We start from the raw sequence: 26,108 nt of genomic DNA, 5'->3' as shown, positions 1-26,108 counted from the left end.
GTCAGGAAGATCAATGGTGTTCAGAGGAAGTGACAGAAACATATGGTATGGGAGTATGGAGGACTATAAGAAACCTATGGCTGGCTTTCAGGGACAATGTAAGGATAAAGGTTGGTCGAGGAAATAAGGCTTTGTTTTGGAAGGAAAACTGGACTGGTCAAGGGTCCTTGGAAAATTTATTCCCTGGGTTGTTTTCCATTTGCCTGAATCCTGACAGCAAAATACAAAAGGTTTGGTCCCCACAAGAATGGAATTTGCTCTTTAGGAGATTTCTTAATGATTGGGAAATAGAGTGGGTATCGGATATGCTAGCTTTGATTGGAGATTTTCCTGGCATAAATCTGGAAACAGATAAATTGCTATGGAGGCATCATACTGATGGTCAATTCTTTTGTGAACAGAAAGTATAAAAGGGATCTAGCCACAATTGCGGGGAAGAAATCAGGGCCATGGAGTGCTATATGGAAGAGTGTAGCCCCTACGAAGGTGAAGTGTTTCACTTGGTTGGTAACTAGGAGAGCTTGCCAGACACATGATAAACTTCAAAAGAGGGGAAAAATTATTGCCTCAAGATGTTATCTTTGTAAAGAGGCTCTAGAAACCAACAATCATTTGTTTCTCCATTGCAAAGTAACAACACAAGTATGGGCTCTATTCACCAATATAAAGAGCCCAAATTGGATTATGCCAGAACATACAGCAGACCTACTAAGTTGTTGGGTCAGAAGGGGAGGCAGTAAGAGCCAGAGGAGGTGGTGGAGAACAGTACCTGCTTGTATCTGGTGGATCATTTGGAAGGAGAGAAATCAGATAATTTTTGTAGGGAAAGAATGCACTATAGAGAAGATTAAGTGGAAAGTAATTACCACTTTAGGTTTTTGGTGTAAAGAAATGAACATAGAAGAAGAAATTCAACTAGTGGATTTCATAGGAGCTTTGTAAGTAGTCCTGTTTATTTTGTTGGTTTTTCTATGTAACTAACACTTTTGGAGGTGGCCAGCATAGCCCTTAATGCTGAGGAATTCAATGTTACAAGTTTCAAAAAAAAAACTAAAAAGCAATTTTCAACAATTAGGTATTATCTCAACCATGACCAAGCGCCAATTCTTTTTGTTTAGAAAAAGAATCTAAAGCTGCCAACAGGATCAGACCTTCAATGTTGAACCAACGCTTTGGAGAAGCTCTCAAGCATCATTGCTTTAGCCAAATAAACGTGTAAAATATTTAAAGGGTAGTTACACTCATGAGGTATCTTTCGAGGATTTACACGTAAAATGTAAGGGAGGGACTCGAAAATGGAAACTAGAGCTAAAAGGGTGCTTAGATATCAAAGAACTTAACGAAAGGAGTTAGTTTACAAACAGAGTCCCAACAGAGCAAAAATGGGAAGATCAGAGTGGTACCAGAACTCCAGAATAAGGGAGCACATATTTTCTGAACATGTGGCCAATAACAATCTATCAATTTAAAAAGGTCTTAAATCAAGGGTTCTCAGACCTCATTAATCATTATCAACATGAATCAGTCAGCTACTGCTAAACAAGGATTAACAGAGCTCTTGAAGGGACACTCACTAGAGTGCACAATGTATTGCCACTCACCGTTCAGAGCTTGAGAATACATGCTTCCTAGATGTCTTTCTTTTTTTCTTTTTAATTTGGATTGTGAATGAACTATGGTATTCGACATCAAGTATCTTATTCAATATCCTCCAATTGTTTACCAATCTATGGTATCACTAAGCAAAGAACTAAGGAACAGATTGCAGACCAAAAAAGTGAAATGATTTTGCAACAGGTTGAAGATTATATTGATTAATGAATTTCTGTGAACACTTCTCTATACCATAATTCACCTATGTGAAATAACCTTTTGAGCAAGCATAACCGGTCCCAAGTACGGATAAACTAGGAGTGTGATGCAGGTAAATAGTTAGAAAAAAAGTTATCAAACTATGACTACTGTCGATAATAACAAGTTTGGAATTTAGGTATAGATTGATTATCTAAGTGGTGATTGTTTATACAGAAGAGTCAACCAAAATGCATGAAGATTAATCTTTTTTGATGAGACGAGAGAGCTAAATAAAAATAACTACAATCCATTAATACAAAAAGCTACTCAAGTGAAAACTACTGTAAACTAGTGGAGCAAATACCTTCTTGGCGTCAATTTGACTTTCCAAAACTCGTGGAGATAAAGTTCTAGCTAATGAAGTTGATCTCGACCAGTCAAAGATTGATGCCTGACCCCTTAGAATCCGCCTCAGATGCTCCTGGAAATTTATAAAAGAAAATCTTACAATCTAACAGTCAATCAAACATTAATCTAAAGCTAAGAAATTGGGCACATGTAACATGAGATTTGAAGGCATAAACTGATGGTCCCTTCCACTACAGAATAGGAGATAGTCAATGGCCTTGAGATGAGATTAGACAATCTTTTGATTATAACCGAGAAATCCCTGAGGATCAGTTACGCACGGCTCAAAGCACAGATTTGAAGGCTTATACTGATGGTCCATTCCACTATAGAATTATTTTTTTTGAGAAGGTAATCATTTTGTTAACAAATGGGGGGAAAACCTCGTATACAACCCATATATCAAAAGAAGAGAACCTACATCAAAATATGGTTCTCAACAAAAGAGATCCACCTCAATGCAAATAGGAACCTCGAAAGTACACCAAAAGAAACACTACTCTGCAATTATACAAAGCCTTACTCCACCCCTTTGAATGCCCTCCTATTTCTCCCTTTCCAAATGACCCACATGCTTGCCAAAGGGGCTACACTCCATGCCCTTGAGCTTTTGTTCCCCCTCCTATGAGTCCAACTTAGTAAAGCCTCCTTCACTGTGCCCGGCATTCAACCTTGTCATGCCTCCTTCACTGTGTCCGGCATCACCCATTGCATCCTAAACAAGTTGAGGCCTAAGGTTCACCCTCCATAACCAATTAGCCACATTGTTTTTCTCCTGCACTCTTACACATAAAGCACCAACTAACATAGGTGATCCTCCTCTTCCTCAAATTTTTCGCTTTTAAGATCGCACACTTCCCGCCAACCATACAAAGAAACACACCTTCCTCGCAGCTCTAGAGATCTAAATAGAGCCGTAGGGGAAAGTATCTTCCCCTCCCACTAGTAATCTCTTATAAAAGAGCTAACAATGGATAATCCATCTCCACTCTCACCAGCTCCATCCATCCGATAAATTATTAGGATTGATTAGCCCATGTGAAAACTCAATCATTGTGAAATTCTTCCATCGCCGAAGCCTGTAGGTTCCTACCAAATCTTAAGTCCCCATGAATATCCCCCTTGTGAGACCCATTAATTAGTTGGGTTGTCTTCTCTCTTTGGCAAGATACACGATATAAATAAGGAGAAACCTCTCTCAACTTGTTCTCTCCACATCATTTATGTGCCCAAAAACTAATTTTGCTCCGTCCCCTACCTTAAAGGAAATATATCCACAAAAATTTGTTCGCCCATTCAGACTACTCCTCCACAAACCACACCCATACAAAGTTATTGTTAGAATATGAATAGGAACAAGAAGAGAATATAAAACCTTATTTAGAATAGGAATAGGAATTGAAATAGTATATAGAGTCCTACTTGGAAAAGGATTGTACTGTAGTGTCCTAGTTGGAAAAGGAGTCTAATGTAGTGTCTATATATAGGGTCTCAATGTAATAATGTAGAGACACAATTCGATAATATTTTTCACCAATATTTCTCACATGATATCAGAGCCTCTACGATCTTGGTAGAGAATCGAAGAGCTTCCGTTGTCGGCTGGCAGGCGGCTATTATCCATATATGTCGCCCATCTGACCAACGATTATGTTAGCAAAAGTTGGGTCACCATGTATCTTTCCGGTGACTATTTTCTCATATCTAATTAGCATAGCACTGTGCATCTTTCCGGTAACTACTTTCTCATATTTCATTTATGTAGAGCACCGTACCATCATTTCGGTGACTACTTTCAGATATCTTATTTGTGTAGCACTGTGTCATCTTTCTGGTGACTACTTTCTCATTTCTGATTTGTGTAGCATCGTGCCAACTTATTGTGGACACATTAAAAACTTTCTTTAGTCTATTACAAAGCATCTTATAGATAATCTTGTAAATGCTTCCTACCAAACTAATAGGTTTAAAATCCTTAATACAGGTCGCTCCATCCTTCTTTGGCACAAATTTCAATGTTAATAACAGACGCATTAAGACTTTTCTCGAACTCCCTAGTATTTTTTGAATTCCACAATGGTTTCTATCAACTCACCTTTCACTATCCTCCAACATTGTTGGAAAAAAGTTAAAGTGAATCTTTTCGTTCCAAAGCATTGTCCCCCCACAACTCCTCGGCTTTTCTTGTCTATAGCCTATTCAATCACTCCCTCATTCCTTCCCACATCTACCTAAAAACTAACCTACCCCATCCTACCCCGCTCAATTTCAGTCTCGACTTGATATCTTCCTTAAGCAAATGATCATAAAAACCTACAATGGGCTACTGCAACTCTATGAAAAAAACTTATATTAGAATCCCCCTCTTTCAACCACAACGCCCTCGATTGTTGCCCCCAACTAATCTCTTGAGCAACGCTGAAGCGGCAATCTCCCCCTTCACCTCCTCCTTCCAATTTCTCTCCCTCTCTTCTAACCCCCTAACCCCTTTTGCATGCTCTATCTACCCCACTTCATTAATCAACTCTCTCATTTTAATTTCCACCCTCCTAAGAACCTATTTATTCCACTTCCTTATATCTCCTTCTAACAATTTTAACTTGCAAACAAGTCGGAAAGATGGTGTGCCAACAACTTCATACCTATTCCACCAAGCATTAACTCTATCAACGAAAACCAGGTGCTTTGAGCCACATATTCTCAAACCTGAACAGAATACACAAGCTCCTCCTACTCCCATCTAACATGATAGGCAAATGATCTGAAATCAATTTGGAAGAGGGGCTTGAAACACATCTACAACCATCTCCTCCACGTCAATGAACACCATGAATCTATCAAGTCTAGATTTAGAAGTGGAATCTCCAACTCTAAGATGAGATTAGACAATCATTTCTTTTAAGAACCAAGAAATTCCTGAGGGTCAGTTACGCACGATTTGAAGCTCAATAGATAATGAACATGCTCCTCTGCCTTTCTCCACTTAAATACCAGACGGTTCTCATATGCAGCACGGTTTGAACCCTTAGTGTGCGCCTAACCCACATATCACGCACTACACATCTTACCATTAGACCAAAGCTTAGCACCGAGGATTTTGAACAATTTTTTTTGTTGTTAGGTTATGATGACCTTTTCTCAGACGTATTGGAATACTTTAACATGGGATCATGGAAGCCTTTGATGAGTTCCACAATAATGGGGGTTATACACTTTGAGTCGTTCTCATTTTCGTTTATTTTCACATTGTTCAATTGTTGAGAATTGTGGTAGAGATCACTCAGCATCTTGGGTGCAGCATGTATACTGTTGTCATATAAGCTTTTTTTTTTTTTCGAGGCAAAAAGGTATCTTTATATTCAATAATAGCCAAACTCATCATCCAAAAATTGATGAGAATGAATCAGTTGCAACCCTTCTGGGCAAGGCAAAAAACATAGACACTAATCCATGTGTCTTAACATATTTCCTAATTCCTACAAAATCAACAAAAAGTTCTATTTCCCTCAATCATATCCTGTTTACACCAAAAATAAAGCAAACTAAGGAAGTTTTTGATTTTTTGAATGTTGTTAATCTCGTCTTCAAAGCATCTTGTATTTCTTTCTTTCCACAAAGTCAACCAAATGCAGGTTGGGATCAGATCCCACCAGTCCTCATCTGCTTCTCTTCTCCCAGTCTCTTTCCAACTTATCAGCAAACCTTTAGTGGTCTTCGGCATCACCCAGCACACTCCCAGAATACATAAAAACATGTTCCACAGATTTACAGCTGTTTTGTAGTGTAGAAAGAGATGTTTTTGGGAGTTTTAAGTCATTCCTCGAAATTCATGTCAGAGAGAAGATATTCTTCAGCTGACAAGTCATCTAAGCATGTTCTTTGCATCAATTTTTGGGTTTTGGAATATTCTAGCAAGACCGAAACTTTATGGAGAAAAGCAATGTTTGCAATCGTATGATGCATTTGGCTTGAAGGAAATACGAGAATATTATTGGACAAGAATGTGTCTCCAGCCTATGTGTAGGATAGACAATTATTTTTTCATACCAGAGCAAGATCTTTACTCCAGCTACATCATTTGGACTTCAGATATTTTTTTCCTTTTTGGTGACAGGATCTTCAGGGAGATTGGGAGGCACCGCTGTTTGGAATTGCCTTACCTTACAACCCCCCAATCTTCCCTGCATTTGGTACCTGAGAACTATTCATATACAGCTTGACATTGTATACGTACAAGTACACCACTGTCTTCACAATCCTGGATAGGATCAAAATCTTATACATGGGATAGTCTGTTACTTGAGCATTCGCACTATCTGACTCAGCCAAAATTTGTGAAGGAAGCAATTTGTAAGTTTGACTCCAAGTTGACCAAGATTTTGATTGGAAATGACTTGTGCTTCAATTTTACTGACAATCAAGGAAAAAATTAACTCTTAACACGTAACTGTCCTGATGCAACATTCATTTATGAGCAGTGTCACCCAGAGTTACCATAAGGATTAAATCAAGGAAATTGTGAAGGAGACAAGGGTTCCAAACTTGACAACAGAGATCAAATGGGTTAGGGTTACTTAGTGTGAATTCACAGAAGTCAACTTTCCATTTCTTCCTGATTCCATAAAAGATGATTTCAGTCTAATATTGAATACCGAGGAGAGTAAACCCTGCCTTTATAACAAACTGGAAAAATATCCAAAAAGAGCCTCTTCTCCAGATCAGATAATGTAATTATCAAAAGGAAAATACATCTGCAGCAGAGAAGTGATGGACAATGAAGAAATGAATACCAGCATAAATAGTAGATACTCAATACTCACCAACAAGTGCGAAAAATCAAGTTCCTTATGCGTGACTGAAAATTCTATGTCGAATGGGGCAATCTGGAAGGCACCTTAAGTTAGAATCCTGCAGCCATGACAAGAACTAGGAATTTCAAAAGCAAGTAAGAGAAACCTGCCTGCTCTCTCAGGATGAGTAGATGCTTTATTAGGAAAAGTTGTGCATCCATTGATGACGATCTTTTGCCAATAAGTTTGCTAGCTTTCTGAAGGAATTAGAAGTTCAGCAATAACAAACAGCATATTGAACAAAAAATACGAATGATACACATTACAAATTTTAACAGCATAATCAGCAGAAAAGTCAAATACATGAACTTCAACTAAAGAAACTTACTTGAATGGATAATGAGCAGAACTCTACAGCTTCCTGAGAAAGAAAAAGAGTAAGGATCCAGTAACATCTGGCTACGATTAGAAGGGACATTGATAGCAAAAGTAACTGCTTACCTGAGCTAATCCAGTAAAAACAGCTGATTCTAGAGAACAGTACAGTTTTGATAGACATGATACGGTTTTCTCCAGGGGAGGATACCAGGTTCCGGAAACATCTTGGTTTTGTTCAGTCTGCACCAAATTTAAAATAAGGAATCAGAGAATATGGTGCAAAGTAGCAAAAGAAAAAAAACTAAGGAGAAAATATGGGGCTAAATCGCAGAAAATCATGTTTAACAGCAAAGAGGCAGGAAAAGTATCAGCAAAAAAACAAATTCAAGTTACATAAATCAGCATAAATCAACTTATTCTCTTCTAAAACAATTTTATTAATATACACCAAGTCTTTGAGAAGGTTTCTAAAGCAGCACACTTGACCTATTGAAAATAAAATAACCAATTAAAAGATCTATAGTTTATACTAATAGAAATCCTAAAACTCTTTCTTAAAAGAGAAGAATTTTAATATACAAATTCCATCAGACCTCTGATTCCAATTTTTAACCTTTAACTTTAATAGGGCTTGCTTTGTACTGTGCAATATATGTCACCCAACTAGAATCACAGGTCAAAAAGAGTCAGTTCACACCCTTGAGCAAGATATTGATTTACAGAACCTCCATATATCAAACTGCAACCTCCATAAGAGAATGCAAACTCCTCCACCAAAAAATTACAAAGACCTCCAAAAAAAAAAGATAAAGATAAAAGCTATCCTAGCCCTTACTTCCTCTAAAGATATATGTTACAGAAGTCAACTGAATACCCGTCACAGGACCAAGAGTTTGGCACTTACAGATGGTGAATCCAGTTCTGAAACAGATTGCTCCAACTTTTTAGGGTAATCCAGATCCTCGTCTGAAGGAAGGTAATTTGCAATCTGAAAACAAAGCACGGAAAGAAAGCAGACCAAATTATTTGTAGACCACTGGCTACTTGTGAGGAAGTTCAAGCATACAGAAACCAAACATACATGTGTGCTCCTTACTTCAGCCATCCCAACTTATATGGTCTAATTCCTTCTCTTATCAATCCCAACTTATCATATTTAATAGACGACACTTTTCATCTCCATACAAATCCATTGAAACTCCTAGCAACAACTACTACACCTCACTCCAAACTAGTTGGGGCCAGCTATATGAATCATCAGTGACCATGTTTCTCATTTAAACACATCTCAACCGAACGTTATACAACATTGAAGCTCATACCACTTTGCATTATTAATCCAAACAAACGATGTACGGAGTAGAAAATGGAAATATGGCAGGAAGGAGAAAAGATTAGCTGGGGAATCGAATGAACATTGAACAAATATCAAATCAACAGTACCAAAAATAAGGTAAACACGAAAGAGTTTCCTCATAATGATGCATAGGCCCATATTTTTCCATAAACTTGTAAATGAATCACATGTTGGTGCTCTTTTTGTACCTAGGTAGCACAACCATGGTGCCTTTTTATAAAATTATTCTAGGCTATAAAAAAAGAGAAACTATAATCTACAACCTTCTAAAATTTTCATTTTTCCTTTGTATCTCCAACACTAAGAGGGTGTTCGGATTGGCTTAAAAGTTGGTCAAACCTACTTTTAAGACAGTTTTGACTACTTGAAGTGTTTGGCAAATATAAAAGTAACTTAAAATGAGTTAGGAAGTGTTTGGTAATATTAAAAATAGCTTAAAATAAGTTTAAAATGACTTCAGATAAGTTCAAAACCAAAAGTAGGTCTCCCCCTACTTTCTATTTTTTTGACTTAAAAGTCTTCTTCTTTTTTTTGATAACAGACTTAAAAGTCATTTAAGTTTGACTTTTTGTTTTTGACTTAAAATCTACTTTTTTTAAGCCAATCCAAACGGGCTCTAAGTGAAACTAAGTATTTCAGAAAAGGATGAAGTACATACTAGATTCAAATTCCAAAAGGTTACTCAACATCACATAAATTGCTATAATTCACTCAAGAGCCTCTTGGATATGTCCAACTGTCAGAAGTCTGCCACAAAGCATATTCCTTCTGCCACGCAAGAGTCAACTTTCGAGTAAGTTATCATGATAAGCCGATCATAAGAAAGAATGGAAAATATAAGTGATTCAAACTCCAATGAAGAATTCCTCACTTTCACTAATGGGCGATTCTGTTTGAAGGTACTACATATCACAACAATGGAAGATAGTGCAGCTAAGAGAACAATAAAGAGAAAAGCTAAGCTATGAGCAACAGTATATAGTATATGCCATGAGATAAAACCTGCTTATGTTTGCAAATAAATGAATGTTCCATTTTTAACCAAAATCAATGCAACAGGACAAGAAGGCCTAATTTATCCAGTAACTAATTTTGGCACTATTCATCTATCCATGAGGGTGCTGATTAAGTGATAAATTGATAATATTATCTCATGTCCGAGTAACAGATAAGTCGCCAAACAGCATTTAAATAAAATGCCCGAGCAATACTTGGGATGTTACCTCATCACGGATATAGGTGCGAGCACGAAAAGTTAATCGCTCGTGAACATCTGCTAGAATCCTGTCCAGCGTTGGACGTAGCCCAGCCAATGACTCCCCCCGTCTGCTCAGTTGTTCTCCTAGAACTTCAACTTTAAGGATATCAACCAGTTCACAAAGAACATCCAGGTTTGTTTCATGAATAAGTTTAGGACGCAATGTATCATAGAGGAAAGTACACCTGCAGTTGGTAGGGAGGTAATTGTAACCTTAAGAGACATAGAGATCAAGTTACTTATCATCAAAAAAAACAAAGCTCAAGTTCCAGCAGCTTCAGGGGCATATAGATAATACATCCTTTGTCCCATTTTATGCAACACATTTTCCTTTTTAGTCTATCCACAAAAGAATGACAACTTTTCCTTTTTGGAAACTATTTAACTTTAAACTTACATTTTTACCCTTAATGATATTATTTATTGTCACACAAATGTCTATGGTCTGTTATAGACCACAACAACAACAACATACCCAATGAAATCCCACTAAGTGGGGTCAGGGGAAGGTAGAGTGAACGCAGACCTTACCACTACCTCGTGGAGGTAGAGAGGCTATTTCCGAAAGACCCTCAGCTCAAGGGTACACTAAGTGGACCTGTTATAGACCACAAGTTTCAAAAGTCTTCCTTTCTTTTTTAAACTCCATGCTCAGCAAACACCGTAACCTAAAATAGGATGGAGGGAGTATAACGTGTCAACGCTTCATTAAACTGCTGTAACTGGACCAACTGAGAGATGGGGCAGGAGCACATGGATTTAGATGCTATGCACAGAATATTCATATCATGTTATGCAGAGGACATAAGCTCAAAAACATGACTTCTCATGGACTACATAAATAAGATTATTTATGAATAAGGAGGCAAGTAGAAATATAGCTTGAGAATGCAGGAGGCAGAGAATATCTGATTGCATATCTCCGATTACTAGAATGGAGCAAAGATAAAAGTAATGTTATCAAGTGAACCAAATAACACGTTCCATTACCTTTTTATATATAAAAGGTACATGTTTCACTGCTGATTAAACTTACTACCACTGAAATCTGCCATTAGATTTTATTTTATTTTTTGATAACCGAGAAATCGGACTGTGACCCGCCCTTTGGACCAATCACAGTCTTCTAAACTCCGTGGATAATGGGCCCGCCCCTCTACAAATCTGCCATTAGATTTGACTGTCAGTAACCGTAACTCCCTCCATTGATATTATCTAATCACATTAACTTGACAAGAAAAACTATAAAAATGGTAAAGCTTATATTCTAGGTCAAATTTTGAATGATAAAAGCGCAAGGCTTTATGTCTCTCTGCCCCACAATCAGGAAGGACATACATGTAAGTTAAAATACCCAGAGAAGGAAAAAAGAAAATTTATGAGCCAAAAGAATGGTACAGGTATAATGGACATCTCGTTTCATATATCACCCATGGGGGTAGTGTTCAGGAAAGCGAGCGCTTCATTGCTTTAAGCAGTGTCGCGAAGCGAAGCGAGAGTTCAGCGCTTCAGCCAGCTGAAACGAGGCATGTGAAAAGAAGCAGCCGCTTCTGGGCTTGAAGTGCAATGCGACCAGAAGCAGTGAAGCGAGAAAAGCAGCGCTTTTTTTTTTAATTAGTAAGTGATCGATTTTAAAGAATAAAAAGAGGTGTGACTTGCCTAATCCTTAAGAAATTAGAATAGTAAGGTTTCAGTGTACTCTTTCCATCCAGTACCTTTTCTCTTCTCTTTATTCGTCTTCTTCTTCTTTCTTCTTCATTCTGGTGCAGTGGCACTGCTAGCCTAGGATTTTCTTCTTTTCTGCTACTCTTTTCGTTACTCTGTTTTCCTTTGCCATGTATAGCTTTGATTATTTAAATTATATGTTGCCGAATTTTTTTTCCTCACAGTGATTAAATATATATTGCTGAATTGTTTTGTTTCTTAACAATGACTAAAATGTTGATTTTTTTCTTAATAATGATAAAAAAAATAATGTTGATTGTTTTTCTCAAATTTTATCCGCGATGTAAAATGGCCAACCCGGGATGTAAATATGAGAAAAAAGTTGGTGAGACCAATAGGATAACAATTGTATGTCTGTTTTGTGACGAGACAAATCAAGGGGAACCTTTATTTAGTTTTTAATATGACTTTTTTCTTATATATTTTGTCTCTATTTATTTTGGTCTTTTTTCTTTTAAATTGAGCTTCATTTCAATGAAGCGAGCGCTTCACTTAAAACGTGAAGCGGAACCTTGTCGCTTTTTACCGCTTTGCGCTCCCCTAAACATTGCATGGGGTGACTGGAAGCCCCAGATAGTGAGAGAAGTCAGCATATCACAAAGAAACACATCACACATAGTAACTGACAACAATTAGGTTTCCTTAGGCCTCATTTGTTTGCATTTAATGATGGTCTAAATCTTAACCATTCATATCTCAATCACTAAGTCCGTTTGTTTTTTAGATCTGAATCATTCAAATCTTAATCTTAAAATAATTTTGTTAGAATAAGAATAGGTTTATACAATTCTATTAGAATAGAAATAGGTTTATACAATCCTATTAGAATAGGAATAGGAACAGAAATAGAAATAGGAATACTAAATAGTATCCTACTTAGCAAAGATTGTATTGTAGTGTCTATAAATAGGGTCTCAATGTAGACACAACAACAATTCAATAATATTTTTTTCCTATATTTCTCACATGGTATCAGAGCCTCTACGATTTTGGTAAACAATCAAAGCGCTTCCGCTGCCGGCGGGAGGCTATTATCCATATATGCTGCCCGTCCGGTCAACGAATTATGTTAGCAAAAGTTGGGTCACCGTGTATCTTTCTGGTGACTATTTTCTCATAACTAATTTGTGTAGCACCGTGCCACATTCCAATGACTACTTTTCATATTTAATTTGTGTAGCACCGTGCCATCATTCTTGTGACTACATTTTCATAATTAATTTGTGTAGCACCGTGCCATCTTTCCGGTGACTACTTTTTTATAATTAATTTGTGTAGCACCGTGCCATCATTCCGGTGACTACTTTCTCATATCTGATTTGTGTAGTACCGTGTGATCTTTTCGGTGACTATTTTTTCATATTTAATTTGTGTAGCATCGTGCCATCCTTCCGGTGACTACCTTTTTTTGCATATCTGATTTGCGTAGCACCGTGCATCTCTCCGGACTACTTTTCATATTTAATTTGTGTAGTACCGTGGATTTTTCCGAACTACTTTCTCATATCTGAGTTGTATAGCATCATGTGTCTTTTCAGTGACTCCTCAGATTTGATTTGCATAGTTTCATTCGTCTTTCCGGTGACTCCTCAAATCTGATTTGCGTAGGGTTGTGCCATCAGTCCAACCCTACCCGTATAATTTTTCTTTTTCAGTAGGGTCGTGTCATCATTCCGACCCTACCCATATTATTTCTCTCTTTTAATGGAGTCGTTCCATCAATTCAAACTATCATATATAATTTTTATTTTCTAGTTGGGTCGTGACATCATTCCGACCCTACCAATATAATATTATTTGTTAGATTGTGACCACTTTTAGCCATCAAATCTAATACTCCGGCATATGAGCATGTTCCGGCTAGTTTTTTGGTGACTTTATATCAACTCGTCTATTGATTCTAACATGATCCATATACTTTATACTAGATTTTGAGCACTTACAACGACCGCTGCATTGTGAAGAAGTCTATATGGAGCAACCACCTAATTTTGTTTCTCAGGGGGAGTTTAGTAGCCTTGTATGTTGATTACGTAAGTCACTCTATGATCTGAAACAGTCTTTGCAAGCTTGGTTTGGGAAGTTCCAACACTATAATTTTATCACTCTGTGTTTTATCGGCATTACGCATCAAATTCAGTATTTCATGAGAAGACCAAGCATATTGAGATTGATTGTCAATTTTGTGAAGTCGATTGATCAACTTGCAGATACCTCACCAAGCCCCTCATCGGTCCTCGTGTTAAGTACATTTGTAACAAGCTAGGTACATGAATTGTATGCACTAGCTTGAGGGGGAGTGTTAGAATAGGAATAGGTTTATACAATCCTATTAGAATAAGAATAGATTTATACAATCATATTAGAATAGGAATAGGAATAGGAATAGAAATAGAAATAGGAATACTAAATAGTATCCTACTTAGTAAAGGATTGTATTGTAGCGTCTATAAATAGGGTCTCAATGTAGACACATCAACAATTCAATAATATTCTTTTCCTATGTTTCTCACAATTTTTAATGTTTTTTTTTCTTGTTACAAGCACTAAATGGGTTTGAATTAGAGGTGGCAAAATTAAACCCAACCCGACCCAACCCATTTAGGTTTGGATTGGTTATTGACCTGCCCATTTGTTAGCTCAAACCTTTTCAACCCAACCCATTAAAAATTGAGTTGATATGTAACCCAAATTGATTTTTGAGAAATCTTGTCAAAATATTTTTAATTTTTTTTTTTGATTTTATATGTTATATATAGTTATAATAAAGAAAAAAAAACTATTAGGTACTAAAAGCTTATAAAATAACAAATAAAGCTATTAAAACTTAGTAAAAATTAGGCAGGTTGGGTTATGACCCTTTACTAACCCGTTTTGACCCAATCCATTTTGGCCCAAGCAAATTTGGGTTGGGTTGGGTCCAGTGGCGGAGCCAAGATTTTCAATAAGGGGATTCAAAATCTGGAGAAATAGACACATGAAGTAGCCAAAGGGGGTTCAACATCTATTATATATACCTAAAAAATTATTTTAACCATGTATAGATAGTATAATTTTCCGCCGAATGGGGTTCGGATGAACCCCCTAGCAATAAGCTAGCTCCGCCCCTGGTTGGGTCTTGACCCGTTTATTGTCCATTTTGACCTGCCCAAATTTAACCCAACCCGCCCAATTGCCACCCCTAGTTTGAATAGATCTGAATTATTAAAATATTTAATAAAGTCTTGATAACATTAAGACATCTTTAAAATGATTCTCCAAAGATGGTAAGTTCAACAATTTCATCCATTCGCCACTACCACCATCATCCACCATTATCAGCCATTGTTGTTGCTGCCCATGATTATCAACAACCGCCATCCTCATCCATAACCACCACTGCTGCCAATCACTAGAATCAATCAACACCACCACTTTTTATTTATTTATTTAAACCATCTCTAGTGGTCTACTTCTACTAGGAGTGGGGGATTTAGCTTGACCCCTACTTTGTCCATTAAAAATATCAATGTACAAAAAAGAGGGGACATGAACCTTACCTCTTTATAACAAAATCAGGTATGTTATAACAGCTTTCAAGGATCAATGAAATGTATTTAGATACTAAGTACACTCTGATAAATCACTAACTATCATCACCACCACTAGCCACATTTACAATTGCCAGCACCAATAACCATTACCACAACAAACACTAATCACTACCGACAATCACCACTATATATAGTCAAACCACCAATAGCTATCACTATTATCCACCGCAAACTATTAGCCGCCACTACCAACTACCACCATCCACCACTACTACTACCTACCATCGCCACTAGCTACTACTCACAACCACCACCACGAGCCATCAACACCATATAATTTTTAAAAGATATAGTAGTAGATTAATTTAGTATTTTGTTTTTCAATTTCATATTTATTAATTTATAAATAAAAACATTTATTGTTCAAATTTTGAAAAAACAAACCATCTTAATCATTTAGTATATAGTTCTTAATACAACATCTTAGTTATTCAAGTGTGCATTCAAATCTAGATATCTAAATCTTAATATTTAGATGTGTATTTAAATTCAAACATCCTCATCTTAATGAAAACAAATGAGGCTTTACCAGACTTCATGATTTTACTTTTCTGGGCATAGAAGACTGCTTTCCGACCTAAGCGAGAAATCCCAAGGGCAACTAGCACACAGTTTGAAACTCTTAATAGATGATGAGCCAACCCTTTAATCTTCACTTATAATTGCTCTGCCACCTTCTTTATCAAAACGTAGTTGTTTACCCACCTTTTGAGTTAAAGCTTATACTTTTGTTTTGGAGAATAAGTTAAGGCATATACTTGAAAGACCAGGTTCGCCTTGAAGTTACTACAACTTTCACATGTAACCTCCACATTTGTATCTCAAAGTCAAAGATTTAAGGTCATAAAAGCAGTTGAAGCAGGAGCAAATGTTGACCACACTAACTTGATATATAGACATAGCACATATTCATAACTGATGGCCAGAGCAACCTGCAAATCTAAACCAGAGGGAAATCTGAGCAGCTCTTTCAGAGGAATAGATAGCCATAGATCCCACAGGACAGCTTCAAATTCCAAACCAGGAACTTATCTTGTGCTAGCCCGAAGATCTAACGTGACAATCACTAAGCTATTGGGCAGCCTCATAGTCCACACTGATTTTTATTAGCACACAAATAATGTCTAAAAATGTTTACACACATTTACCACTGATAGCAACTCTGGCCTAAGAAGGTTTCCGCATGGCACAAGCTACCAAAATAGCAAAGTCTTACAGGCACAAAAATTTTGCTATGTTGGCTCTCTTGTTTAAAAGTCACATGAAAAACAATACAGATAATCCAAACCTCCCCCACCCCCAAACAAACCAAGATAAGAAAAGGAAAAAAGAAGCAAATTAGAAAAGAAAAAGTGGGAAAGGAAATGAGTAAGAAGCAAAAATGGTTCAAATGCAGAAAGAACCCCACAAGAGAAGTTAGGCAACTCACAGAGGATCTACAAGAGGAGTCAAACTCGAAATGTCCTCTGAAGATGATGGAAAGAAGTGATTGAAGAGTTGATGCTCCAGCTGACAGACCTGCATTTACAATGTCAAACGTAAGGTATGGAGAGACATATATCACAGTTTACCCTAATATGCCTTTAGCAAGACTTTGTTTGAAGCAACATCAGATATTTACTTTGACAATAGTGATACGCAGAAAAACATATAGAAGTTATGATTCCATCCTCAAAGAAACCAAGGCTGCTATAGTTTTAGCACATTTATCCTCAATCCAACTAGAGGAAAGATTCATCTACACTAAGATGAGCTAACCATTGAAAGAAAAAATAAGGCGTGGCTCTCTAATTTACAACAAATTACTGATTTTTTTGAGAATGAGAACTAATTACTTTGAATTAATCCTGTCAAATAAAAAGAAAAATGAATGTTGATTGCTCATATGACTATCAAAACTGGGAGGTCAACCTTGAATTGTGTCTTTTCATCTTCTTCTTATACCCCCACCCCCACCAACACTAAATAAAACCACCACCAACACCATAAAAAGAACAGTCATCCAATTTTTGTAAGGCAAGATATAACAATCATACCATTCTCTAGTACAAAATGTTGTAAATAGTACCGATGTCATTTGAATGTACCTGCATTAAATATGCACATCCAGATCTAGTTAAAGACGACAATGCTTCTTTCCTGGAAAATTCAGAGATCCGCTGTTGCACTATACCTCTTATCTGAATTAAATGAAACAGAACGAGTACTGATTAAAATGACAAAACAAGGAGAAGAAAAAAACAAGAAAAAAGCCATATATATTGATCTATAGAACTAAAAGGAGCAGCTTACTACTCACCAAGGAAAGGCGCTGTTCACAATAGAGTTTGTGGCATTCTTCAAGAAGTTGAATATACTCTTTTCTAGGTGTTCTGCTTTCAATTTCCTCCAAGATAGGCTTAAGCTGCATGTAACTAGGTTCATTTGGTTCATGGATAACACGTAAAAGCTAGTCCTAGATTCTTTTCTTCTTCTTTTTTCTTTTTTTTGAGATTAGAAATACTCACTCTCATACAACGAATTAATAGAGTTTCTACAAACTAAAAGGCAAGGAGATGTTCCAATGTTACCTCATTTGCTGCAGCCTTGAAGCGTACATATATTATAGATGACTCTATACCCTCGGCAAAAGATGTTTTGCTACCACCACTGCTTCTTATTGCAGCCTGAACCTGATAAAATGGGTGTATTTATCTCAGGATATGAAACCATTCATCTGCAAGAAAAGATTGTAGTGCATAAAACAAACATAAAACAGATTTACCTGAGAAGAAGTGCTTCTAAGAACGGAAAGAACATGAGAGCGAATCATTCCCAGAGCTCGAGACTGTTACAGGGGGGCCAAGGTAACACAGACAGAGAGAAAGAGAATGGGCAATGGGATTAGAATTCTCATGTCCAAGAATGTCATAAAATCATGCCTTGTATAAGAAATGTGATTTCATATATGATAGTAGATTACATAATGTTGATGTCAATTCTTTTAAGTACCTGAAGTTGTCGAAACTTGACCAAATAAATGCTGCACTCTGCATATTGTGGGTTACTCTCAACATATCTTCAGTGACGCAGAGGAGAAACACAATGGTTATTTGTGCTCTTACGCATAGATTTACAAGCTTAATTCAATAGAACTTAATCTTGATAAAAGAATTCACATCCCTAGAAGAAACCTGTGACTCTAGACATGTCCACATGGTAAACTTCACAAATAACCAAAGAAAAGTAGGGATGGTACAACATTGCAGTGGTTCTAATATTCATATATTTCAATGCAGTAATATGAAATGTAATGTCACTTACGATATGCACTCATCAAGTCTCTTAAGCAATGGAAGAAAATTTGTACTACCAACGCTCATGCTAGGAGAATAAAAAGTGGTTGCAACCTGCAAACAAGAGTGCAAGACAAGCATGAGGAATCAAATCAAATAAAAAAAAAAACAGAAAACAAAAAACTGGGTACTTTGACATTTAGAGAAGTTCAAGTAGAAGAAGAGCAGGACTTGAAGAGAAAATTTAGCACAAGATAAATCAAGTTGATGCAATGTCCCAATTAGATGTAATTAAACAAAAAGGCATTAGAAAATTTTAGGCTAATAGTCATGATTAAATCAAGAATATCTGCAGTGGAGAGTGAAAAAGCTATTCCTCTATAAGGAATTTAAAAACAGGAACTCTCAGTTTCAAAAAAATAAAAAAATTAAAACAGGAACTCTCATTCTCAATCTCACAAGTGAAAAGGTTTTCCTTTAGAAACCACCAAGCACATAAATAGGAGAAATAATAGTTGACCAATAGACGAGATTAAAGAATCACCTTAAATAAATAACTTGCTAAGCAAGAACATCAAAATAATCCAAAAGCACTAGATTGGAAAAGCCAAGAAAGAATAGCTTTGGGTGACTCATTTGTAACATGAGGAAGAAAACAATCTAGAATCAAAGCTTTCTTTACAAAGGATAAAGCTCCGCCCTCCGGTGTATGGGTGTGGAAAAAATTTAATTAAAAAACATGAAATCTCTTGAGGCAGAAAGCTCTCATTTCTTAAAGCTGTTTTCCATAGTTCAAACTCTCAGTTAGGTATATTTCCTCACCAATGTATCAAAGCATAAAAAATACCGATAGCATTAATTCTCTCTTCACTCAAAATAAAGTTGATGCAGAACCATACCCAATTCAGCATAGGCATAGATAGACTACTGTGGAAATAGTGCAAAAGACATTGAATAACAATGGAATATTATCAACATAAATGGCAGTCGGACCTTACATTCTCCAATTCATCAAAGTAATTGAGCTTATTGTGAAGTGATTCTGCAAACTCAATTAATTTCTGCTTCTCCAAAAGCTGCAAATAAAAAAGAAATTACACAAGAAGATTATTCAATGCTGCTTCCTGTTGTTAATTATTGCCTCTTTACCTGTACATCACATGTCCGTTAATATTAGACACTGATAGGGAACTCCGAATTTCAAATGCCACCCACTGGACATCGGAAATACACAATATTGACATGAATTGTAACTAGATAATGCTTTAAGTCAAACAGCAACTTCAGATAGAAGAAAAGACAGCAAAACGCAAAATGAAGAAATGCATTTACAAGGTACTAGGTGGCAATTGAAGATGTTTGGCAACTATTAAAGATATCATAGACTTTAATCCATCAATACAGTAGATTGGCAATGAAGACTTTCAACATCATAGAGTAAAGCAAAACAATGTCTATTAAGAAATTGAACTCCATAGTTACAAGCCTATTTTCTTATCATACAATTAACTGTTCCTCTGCTGCTCAGAATTTTGAACAGAGTGAAAGAGAAAAGTACAATCTACAGCTAAAGTAACCACAGATGCTAAGAGAAATGGGTTGACACACCAGTCTATCGCACGCATCATGAAGAGTTCTAGTCTTTGTCGCCACTGTTTGATGCTGCAATTGCAGCTCATTGAACAAGTCAAGTGTTTCATCCACCTGCAAGAGAGCCATTTTTAAGGGCAAGGGCATGTCGACTCGAAAGCAAGCATAGATAGATGAACAGCAACAACAAAAAGGATTAAGAGAAGAGTATAAGAGCATTGATTTTCTTCTCAGAATACCTGGTGAAGTATACTATCGCAGGTCTGAATCTGCTCTGTTAAGGTGCTGACATAATGCTGATATTTTCCTTCAGTCTATGCACATAAAGAAAGCATATGTAATATTTTTTTATCAGAAAGTGAAAAAGATGAAGCATATGACTCATAACTTTTGGATGAAACGGAAGACATATAAACAAACTAAAGACCAACCTCTGATTTCATGGCAGCTTCAAGATCCGCGAACCACTTATAAAACTGTATCAACAAAACAGCACAAAGGGGAAGAGGAAAGTCATATCAAGTTCAAGCAGCATTAGGGGAAAGGTCAACTTAATATGCCATTTATATCATCATTTACAAAGACAACTAAGCATATGCAGTATTCAAGCATATACAAGAATGCAACGCAAAGAAGATTGCCATGGAAACAAATTTGGAAAACTGAAGCTCCTTATTAAGTGGCTTGCTTTTGCTGGACAGTGAAAGATGAAGCAGTACTAATAGAGCAATTCCTTCAAGAAAGCTGCCTGAATATATGCAAAAAGTGTTACATGTGTGAAATGAGGTCCGAGGATGTTAATTAACTCCACTGCACTGCCTAACCTGACAGTTGTGACCAGTTACCTTTTACATTTTTGAAATTAAAGAATCATGCAAATGCGGGGGGGGTAGCTCCATTAGCTCCAGTGGTTCTTTGGAAGGAGAGAAGTAGGAGGTCTTTTGAAAGGGGTGGATATTTCGTACAGTTGAGAAATAACCTCCTATAGTTATTTTTTTGTGCACTCACAAGGTTCTTGTGTGTATAAATTGTTGGATGTCTTTGACAGAGAACTCTTTTTTAGTGATAAGGTATATAATTTCATAATGATGGAATTATCAAAAGACATTAGAATAAAACAAAAGGAGAAAAAGAAAATAACTTCTAGGGCTACTAAAGTTCAAATATGGAGGAGAGTTCTAGAACAAATTGCTTTGCATGTCTTTCTGATATATAGACACAACTACTGCTCCGCTCAAACAGGCAGGAATCAAGGCCATAAACAGCCACTATGGTCATCATCCCTTAACACATATCAGGGTCATTTCTCACTAAATGTAAGTTCTAGTCATCCTTTGCCTGGCATAAGGTGTTTCCTCTCTAGTTAATGACAATCGTCAGGACCAAGATGGGAGGCATATTATCTAGTAAGCCAAAACAATGGATGGGGCTTTGTAACAAGCAATTATCAGGTCGTCTGTTCAACTCATCGATTTTAGCAGTTACCTTATCAAAAAGAAGATATTCACTGGTTTAGCAGTAATGTGTGGCTGATGAGCCTTTGAGTATAACACACTACAACTTCTAGTCTTGCACAAATATAACTCTATAATTTAGCATTGGTTGCAAGATTTTATTTGTTTTGATTCCTTGCCCAACATTTAGATGATAATGCCACCTTTTGATAAGGGAATAAATCATTCACGATCCCTTATTTGAAATATGGAATATTAAGATCTGCAACCTGGAAATGTAAAAAATAAAGGGCGTGCCAACTAAAAATTGGGTTTTTTTTAATCAGGTAAATATTTTTTCATTCATATCCATGGGCAAACTGGCCGTATACAAGGGGTGTACCAAAAGGTAAATCATCTACAACAAGATATGATTGTCTACAAACTCCACCCAGTCATCTATACACCAGGTACTCTCTGTGGCACCAAAAGAAAATAAGGGAACGGAGACTACTCCTCAACTGGAAGGAAACTCGACTCTACTCCTTCAAAAGTAACTCACCTGATTTGTATTCACTAGGACTGCTTCAATGGCCCCTGAATCCTCCAGAGAACTTAGCTTTGTTGAAACAGAGAGACTGTTATCATGTCCAGAAACTTGATCCTGGAAATTGAAATAAAAACATATTTCAGGTAATTGAGTTAGAGATAGATATATTCTGAAACCAACCAAGAAGGAAAAACTCACCAAATTGGGCGGGAAAGGTCTCTCAGCAACTGCATGGGAAAGTGCTTGTATGGCTGCTTGTTGTTGCTCTGTTAACGGAGCATTCTGTAAGAAGAAAACTAGCTCAAGTTGTTGAAGAATATAAACATCAAGATAGCCACTAATGCTGATTTAGTTAATCAAAAGGAAAAACTTTCAATAGACATGAAATAGACACATGTAGTACATACAAACAATTCTTTTCTTTCAATACAACAATATAATTTGACATGGTGAGGGCCACAAACGCAAAATAAAAGATCAAATCCAGGATGGACGTGATTATTGATATGATGATTTTCCAATAGCAATTGCAAGAATAAGCTAAAACTAAAAGCGTCAGCAAATATGGAAACAGCTAGTTAGCCAGTGCTTATATGAGGAAAAAGAGAAGCAGTGTCACATTACAATGAGAATAAAACATCAAAAGATAGTTTAATTGAGAATATGCGACACAATTACCAGCAGCTAAATCTTTCCATTGAAAATAGACAACAAACACATGTTTGAAATCAACTGAGAGGACTTTATGGCACAAAGAAACAATTTGATCCCCCTTTTTTCTCCTTTTTTTGGGTCAGTGGTAAATTTTATTAGAGAAACTCAGTACCAAGATATTACTGAGATAAAGCAGAAGGATTTTCTTAAGTTGTAAGGAATCCAAGAAGTCTAGCAATACATCAATGTTAGTATCAAATATTTTCATCCCCTTTTCCAAACACCACTTTACTATTCATTATTTCAGCAGGATCATCAAATTTGTCATAGAATCGGAGATCTACATATAATTTTGGTTATGCATTCACACAAATCTAGTAAATCTGGAGAAAATTTGAACAATGTAGAAAATAGGAAAAAGGAAAATAGAGAGTGAACCTGTTCCCAAGTAGAAGCGAAATTATAGCCTTTGGAAATAGCTTCGGACTTGGGAACACCGGGCCTTGTTGCCGTCGCCATGAGATTATCAATACTCTCTTCTTCCACAACTTTGCAACTGTTTCTGTTTGTGAAAAAGCAAAATGAAGCAGAATTGATGAAAAAATGTGGGGAAAACTGCCAGTCACTGGTCAATTACTGTTTACTGATACCAAAACAATCAATACGAGAGATGATTATGGCGATTACCATATGGCTTCAATGGAACCAATTTCGACTTCGAAGTTGAAAAAAAAGGTGCTTTGAACGATGAAGTTGAAGATCTGGGGATGATCCTCTGCCTTAGCTTTGTGTTTTCTGCTCATATGAAAATTACACAAACGACGTTGTTTTCAATAGTAAGAGCGTATAAGGATAATTGTATACCTGTCTTAAGCATAAACGACTACAAATCTTTGGCTAATTATTATTAATATTTTTAAAATATAAATAACTAGGTATTGCCTGTGTGAACTACGTCAATAATCTACTTCTGAACATTTAGTAGGCGTTTGGTCATGCGATACCATATCACAATATGGTGTCGTAAGATGGAATCAACGTTTGGACATGCGATTTTATATTGATTCCATCTCATGATTCCATATCATGAGAGGTGATACCATATTCTCCAAAAATCATGATATGGAATCATCATGTGATTCCTTATCATGATTTGAGATATTTTAATACAATAATTGATCCATGAGTTTATATTTTGTTAAAATAACCCCACATTTATATCTACTAACCATTTGTTTCATATGTAAATAAAATTTATAATCACATCATTACTTTTTAAAATTTATTATTCTCACTAATATAAAATTTATTATCACTTTAAATTTGGTGAATATAAATGATAAAGTAGAAATTCATTTGGTGAATATACATGAGAACGAAGGGAGTAATACTTTTTTGATTTTTCATAATAAAAATAAACGTCTTAATCTTATGACTAAGNAATAATAATATAATAATAAATTATAATAATAATTATAATAAAAATTATAATAATTATTATAATTATAATTATAATAATTATTATAATTATAATTAATAATAATAATAATATAATTATAATAATAATAATATAATTATAATAATAATAATTATAATAATTAATTATTATTATTATTATTATTATTATTATTATTAGAGGGTAGTTTTGCCATTAGTTAATCTAATGCATGCATTAAAACCATTGCATTGCTAATACTTAGAAATCCATGGTATTAGCAATACACACTTTAATACACAATAGAGTGTATAACTAATGCAAGCATTAGTTATACATAGGTTGGAAAAGAGTACCAAACAAGGTACTAGTAATACACAATGTTAATGCATGCGTTATTTTTCTTAATACACTCTACCAAACGACCCCTTAAAATATAAATAACTAGGTATTGCCCGTGCGAACTACGTCAATAATCTACTTCTGAACATTTAATAATATAAGTGTTTTCGAGTCGGTACAATCCTACAATAAATTGTCAAGAATATTTTATCCAAAGATGAAATGAAATACTTAAAACCAAAAAGATTTGATTCTAAGTGTTTATGCATTTTGTTATTAATTCTTCATTTTATGGTAGTTTTTCATAACCAAAGTCCTTAGAAAAGATATGTAATTGTTTCATTGTCTATATTTGTATTTTTTAAAAAGTGGTACAAACATTTTATTCATCAATTGCAAGAGTTTTTCTCCTATTCAAGACTTCTACATACAGAATCTAAATATTATACATCTTATATAATTAGTTGTATACTTGATAAGTTAATTAAAATTTAAAAACACATCTCTTGGAGTTCAATGGAATAGCATATGTCGCTTAATAATTTGGATTAAATGATGTCTTGGCAAGTCCTTATTCAAAATCATTTGCAGTCGATGACACTACTTTGATAGTCAAAAGGAATGTTTTGTTGTTTATGTTTCGATCAATATGGATAAAACTTTATATTTTTTGCAACTTTTAATCTAATGTTTATAAGGAGTTAATTATTTCTTTAATATTTGATTAATATGGATTCATCCAACTTTGAGGGTAATTCATTGACCTCAATCCAACATTCGAACCCCAAACTTTTGATTAAGGTTGAGTACAATGCTTACCATCCCACTACATTCCTTTATTTTTTAGATGTCACTAATCAATTGAATGTCTCGATAAGATAGAAAGTTGAATAACTAAAACTCCAAGGTAGTGTGGAACCACCATAACTTTTGAACACTCAAAAGTCCCTTCTTGGACATCCCATGGATTTTTTAGCCACCGAAAACTCTATAAAGATCAAAGTCATTTATTTTACAAGTTTAAGAATTCTAATCTACATGACACCAGTAGTCTAATGATTACATAAAACTCTTGATTAACATATCTTTACTTCAACATAATGATCAAAAGCATAACATAAACAACAGAGTTTAAAACATGTACTCAAAAATAACATTTAATAACATAAGCATAAATTAATGACTGTAAAAAATATATCAAGATCTGTAACAATAGAATGAAACAGAAAGGAAAAAATCGAGCCTACTGAATGGACATTGTCCCCTTAAGGAAATTATTCTCCTCTAGTACCCGAGGTTTAAAGGAATAGATCCTCTTATGATAGAATGATTCTATTCATCAGTGTATTGATACAAAAACAATGGTGTCAGTGAGTCACTCAACAGGAGCAAAGTACACGAATATTTAATTGTGCAGAAGAAGAAGTTCAGAATTTTCGTTGTTTTAAAATGAGAGGAAATTCTTCTATTTATAGAAAACAAAGGGTGCTTATTGTGCCTTATCGGAAAGGTCACAACTCTTTGGA

At 35.6% G+C, this 26,108-nt stretch overlaps 1 protein-coding gene across 1 annotated transcript in view; it reads right to left on the bottom strand.

The window, feature by feature from the left end:
- LOC125876457 (conserved oligomeric Golgi complex subunit 3-like) overlaps positions 1–23,651 on the bottom strand; it is a 43,084-nt gene extending 19,433 nt beyond the window's left edge. Inside the window, exons 1-21 of the mRNA XM_049557643.1 lie at positions 23,493–23,651; positions 23,244–23,367; positions 22,164–22,433; positions 20,600–20,644; positions 20,408–20,482; positions 20,187–20,282; positions 19,577–19,654; positions 18,607–18,692; positions 18,295–18,361; positions 18,068–18,130; positions 17,874–17,975; positions 17,603–17,707; positions 17,391–17,483; positions 16,733–16,821; positions 9,951–10,170; positions 8,275–8,358; positions 7,494–7,610; positions 7,381–7,413; positions 7,163–7,249; positions 7,023–7,085; positions 2,159–2,275 (exon numbers count right to left, since the gene is read on the bottom strand). Of these exons, the coding sequence (XP_049413600.1) occupies positions 2,159–2,275; positions 7,023–7,085; positions 7,163–7,249; positions 7,381–7,413; positions 7,494–7,610; positions 8,275–8,358; positions 9,951–10,170; positions 16,733–16,821; positions 17,391–17,483; positions 17,603–17,707; positions 17,874–17,975; positions 18,068–18,130; positions 18,295–18,361; positions 18,607–18,692; positions 19,577–19,654; positions 20,187–20,282; positions 20,408–20,482; positions 20,600–20,644; positions 22,164–22,433; positions 23,244–23,324 (1,971 nt within the window). The 5' untranslated portion in view covers positions 23,325–23,367; positions 23,493–23,651. The remainder of the gene's footprint in view (positions 1–2,158; positions 2,276–7,022; positions 7,086–7,162; positions 7,250–7,380; positions 7,414–7,493; positions 7,611–8,274; positions 8,359–9,950; positions 10,171–16,732; positions 16,822–17,390; positions 17,484–17,602; positions 17,708–17,873; positions 17,976–18,067; positions 18,131–18,294; positions 18,362–18,606; positions 18,693–19,576; positions 19,655–20,186; positions 20,283–20,407; positions 20,483–20,599; positions 20,645–22,163; positions 22,434–23,243; positions 23,368–23,492) is intronic.
- Positions 23,652–26,108: the final 2,457 nt, after the last annotated feature.

This window comes from Solanum stenotomum, chromosome 9, assembly GCF_019186545.1.
Source record: "Solanum stenotomum isolate F172 chromosome 9, ASM1918654v1, whole genome shotgun sequence".
NCBI lineage: Eukaryota > Viridiplantae > Streptophyta > Magnoliopsida > Solanales > Solanaceae > Solanum > Solanum stenotomum.
The sequence above is the reverse complement of the archived record's forward strand: the minus strand, read 5'-3'. Positions and strand labels throughout refer to the sequence as shown.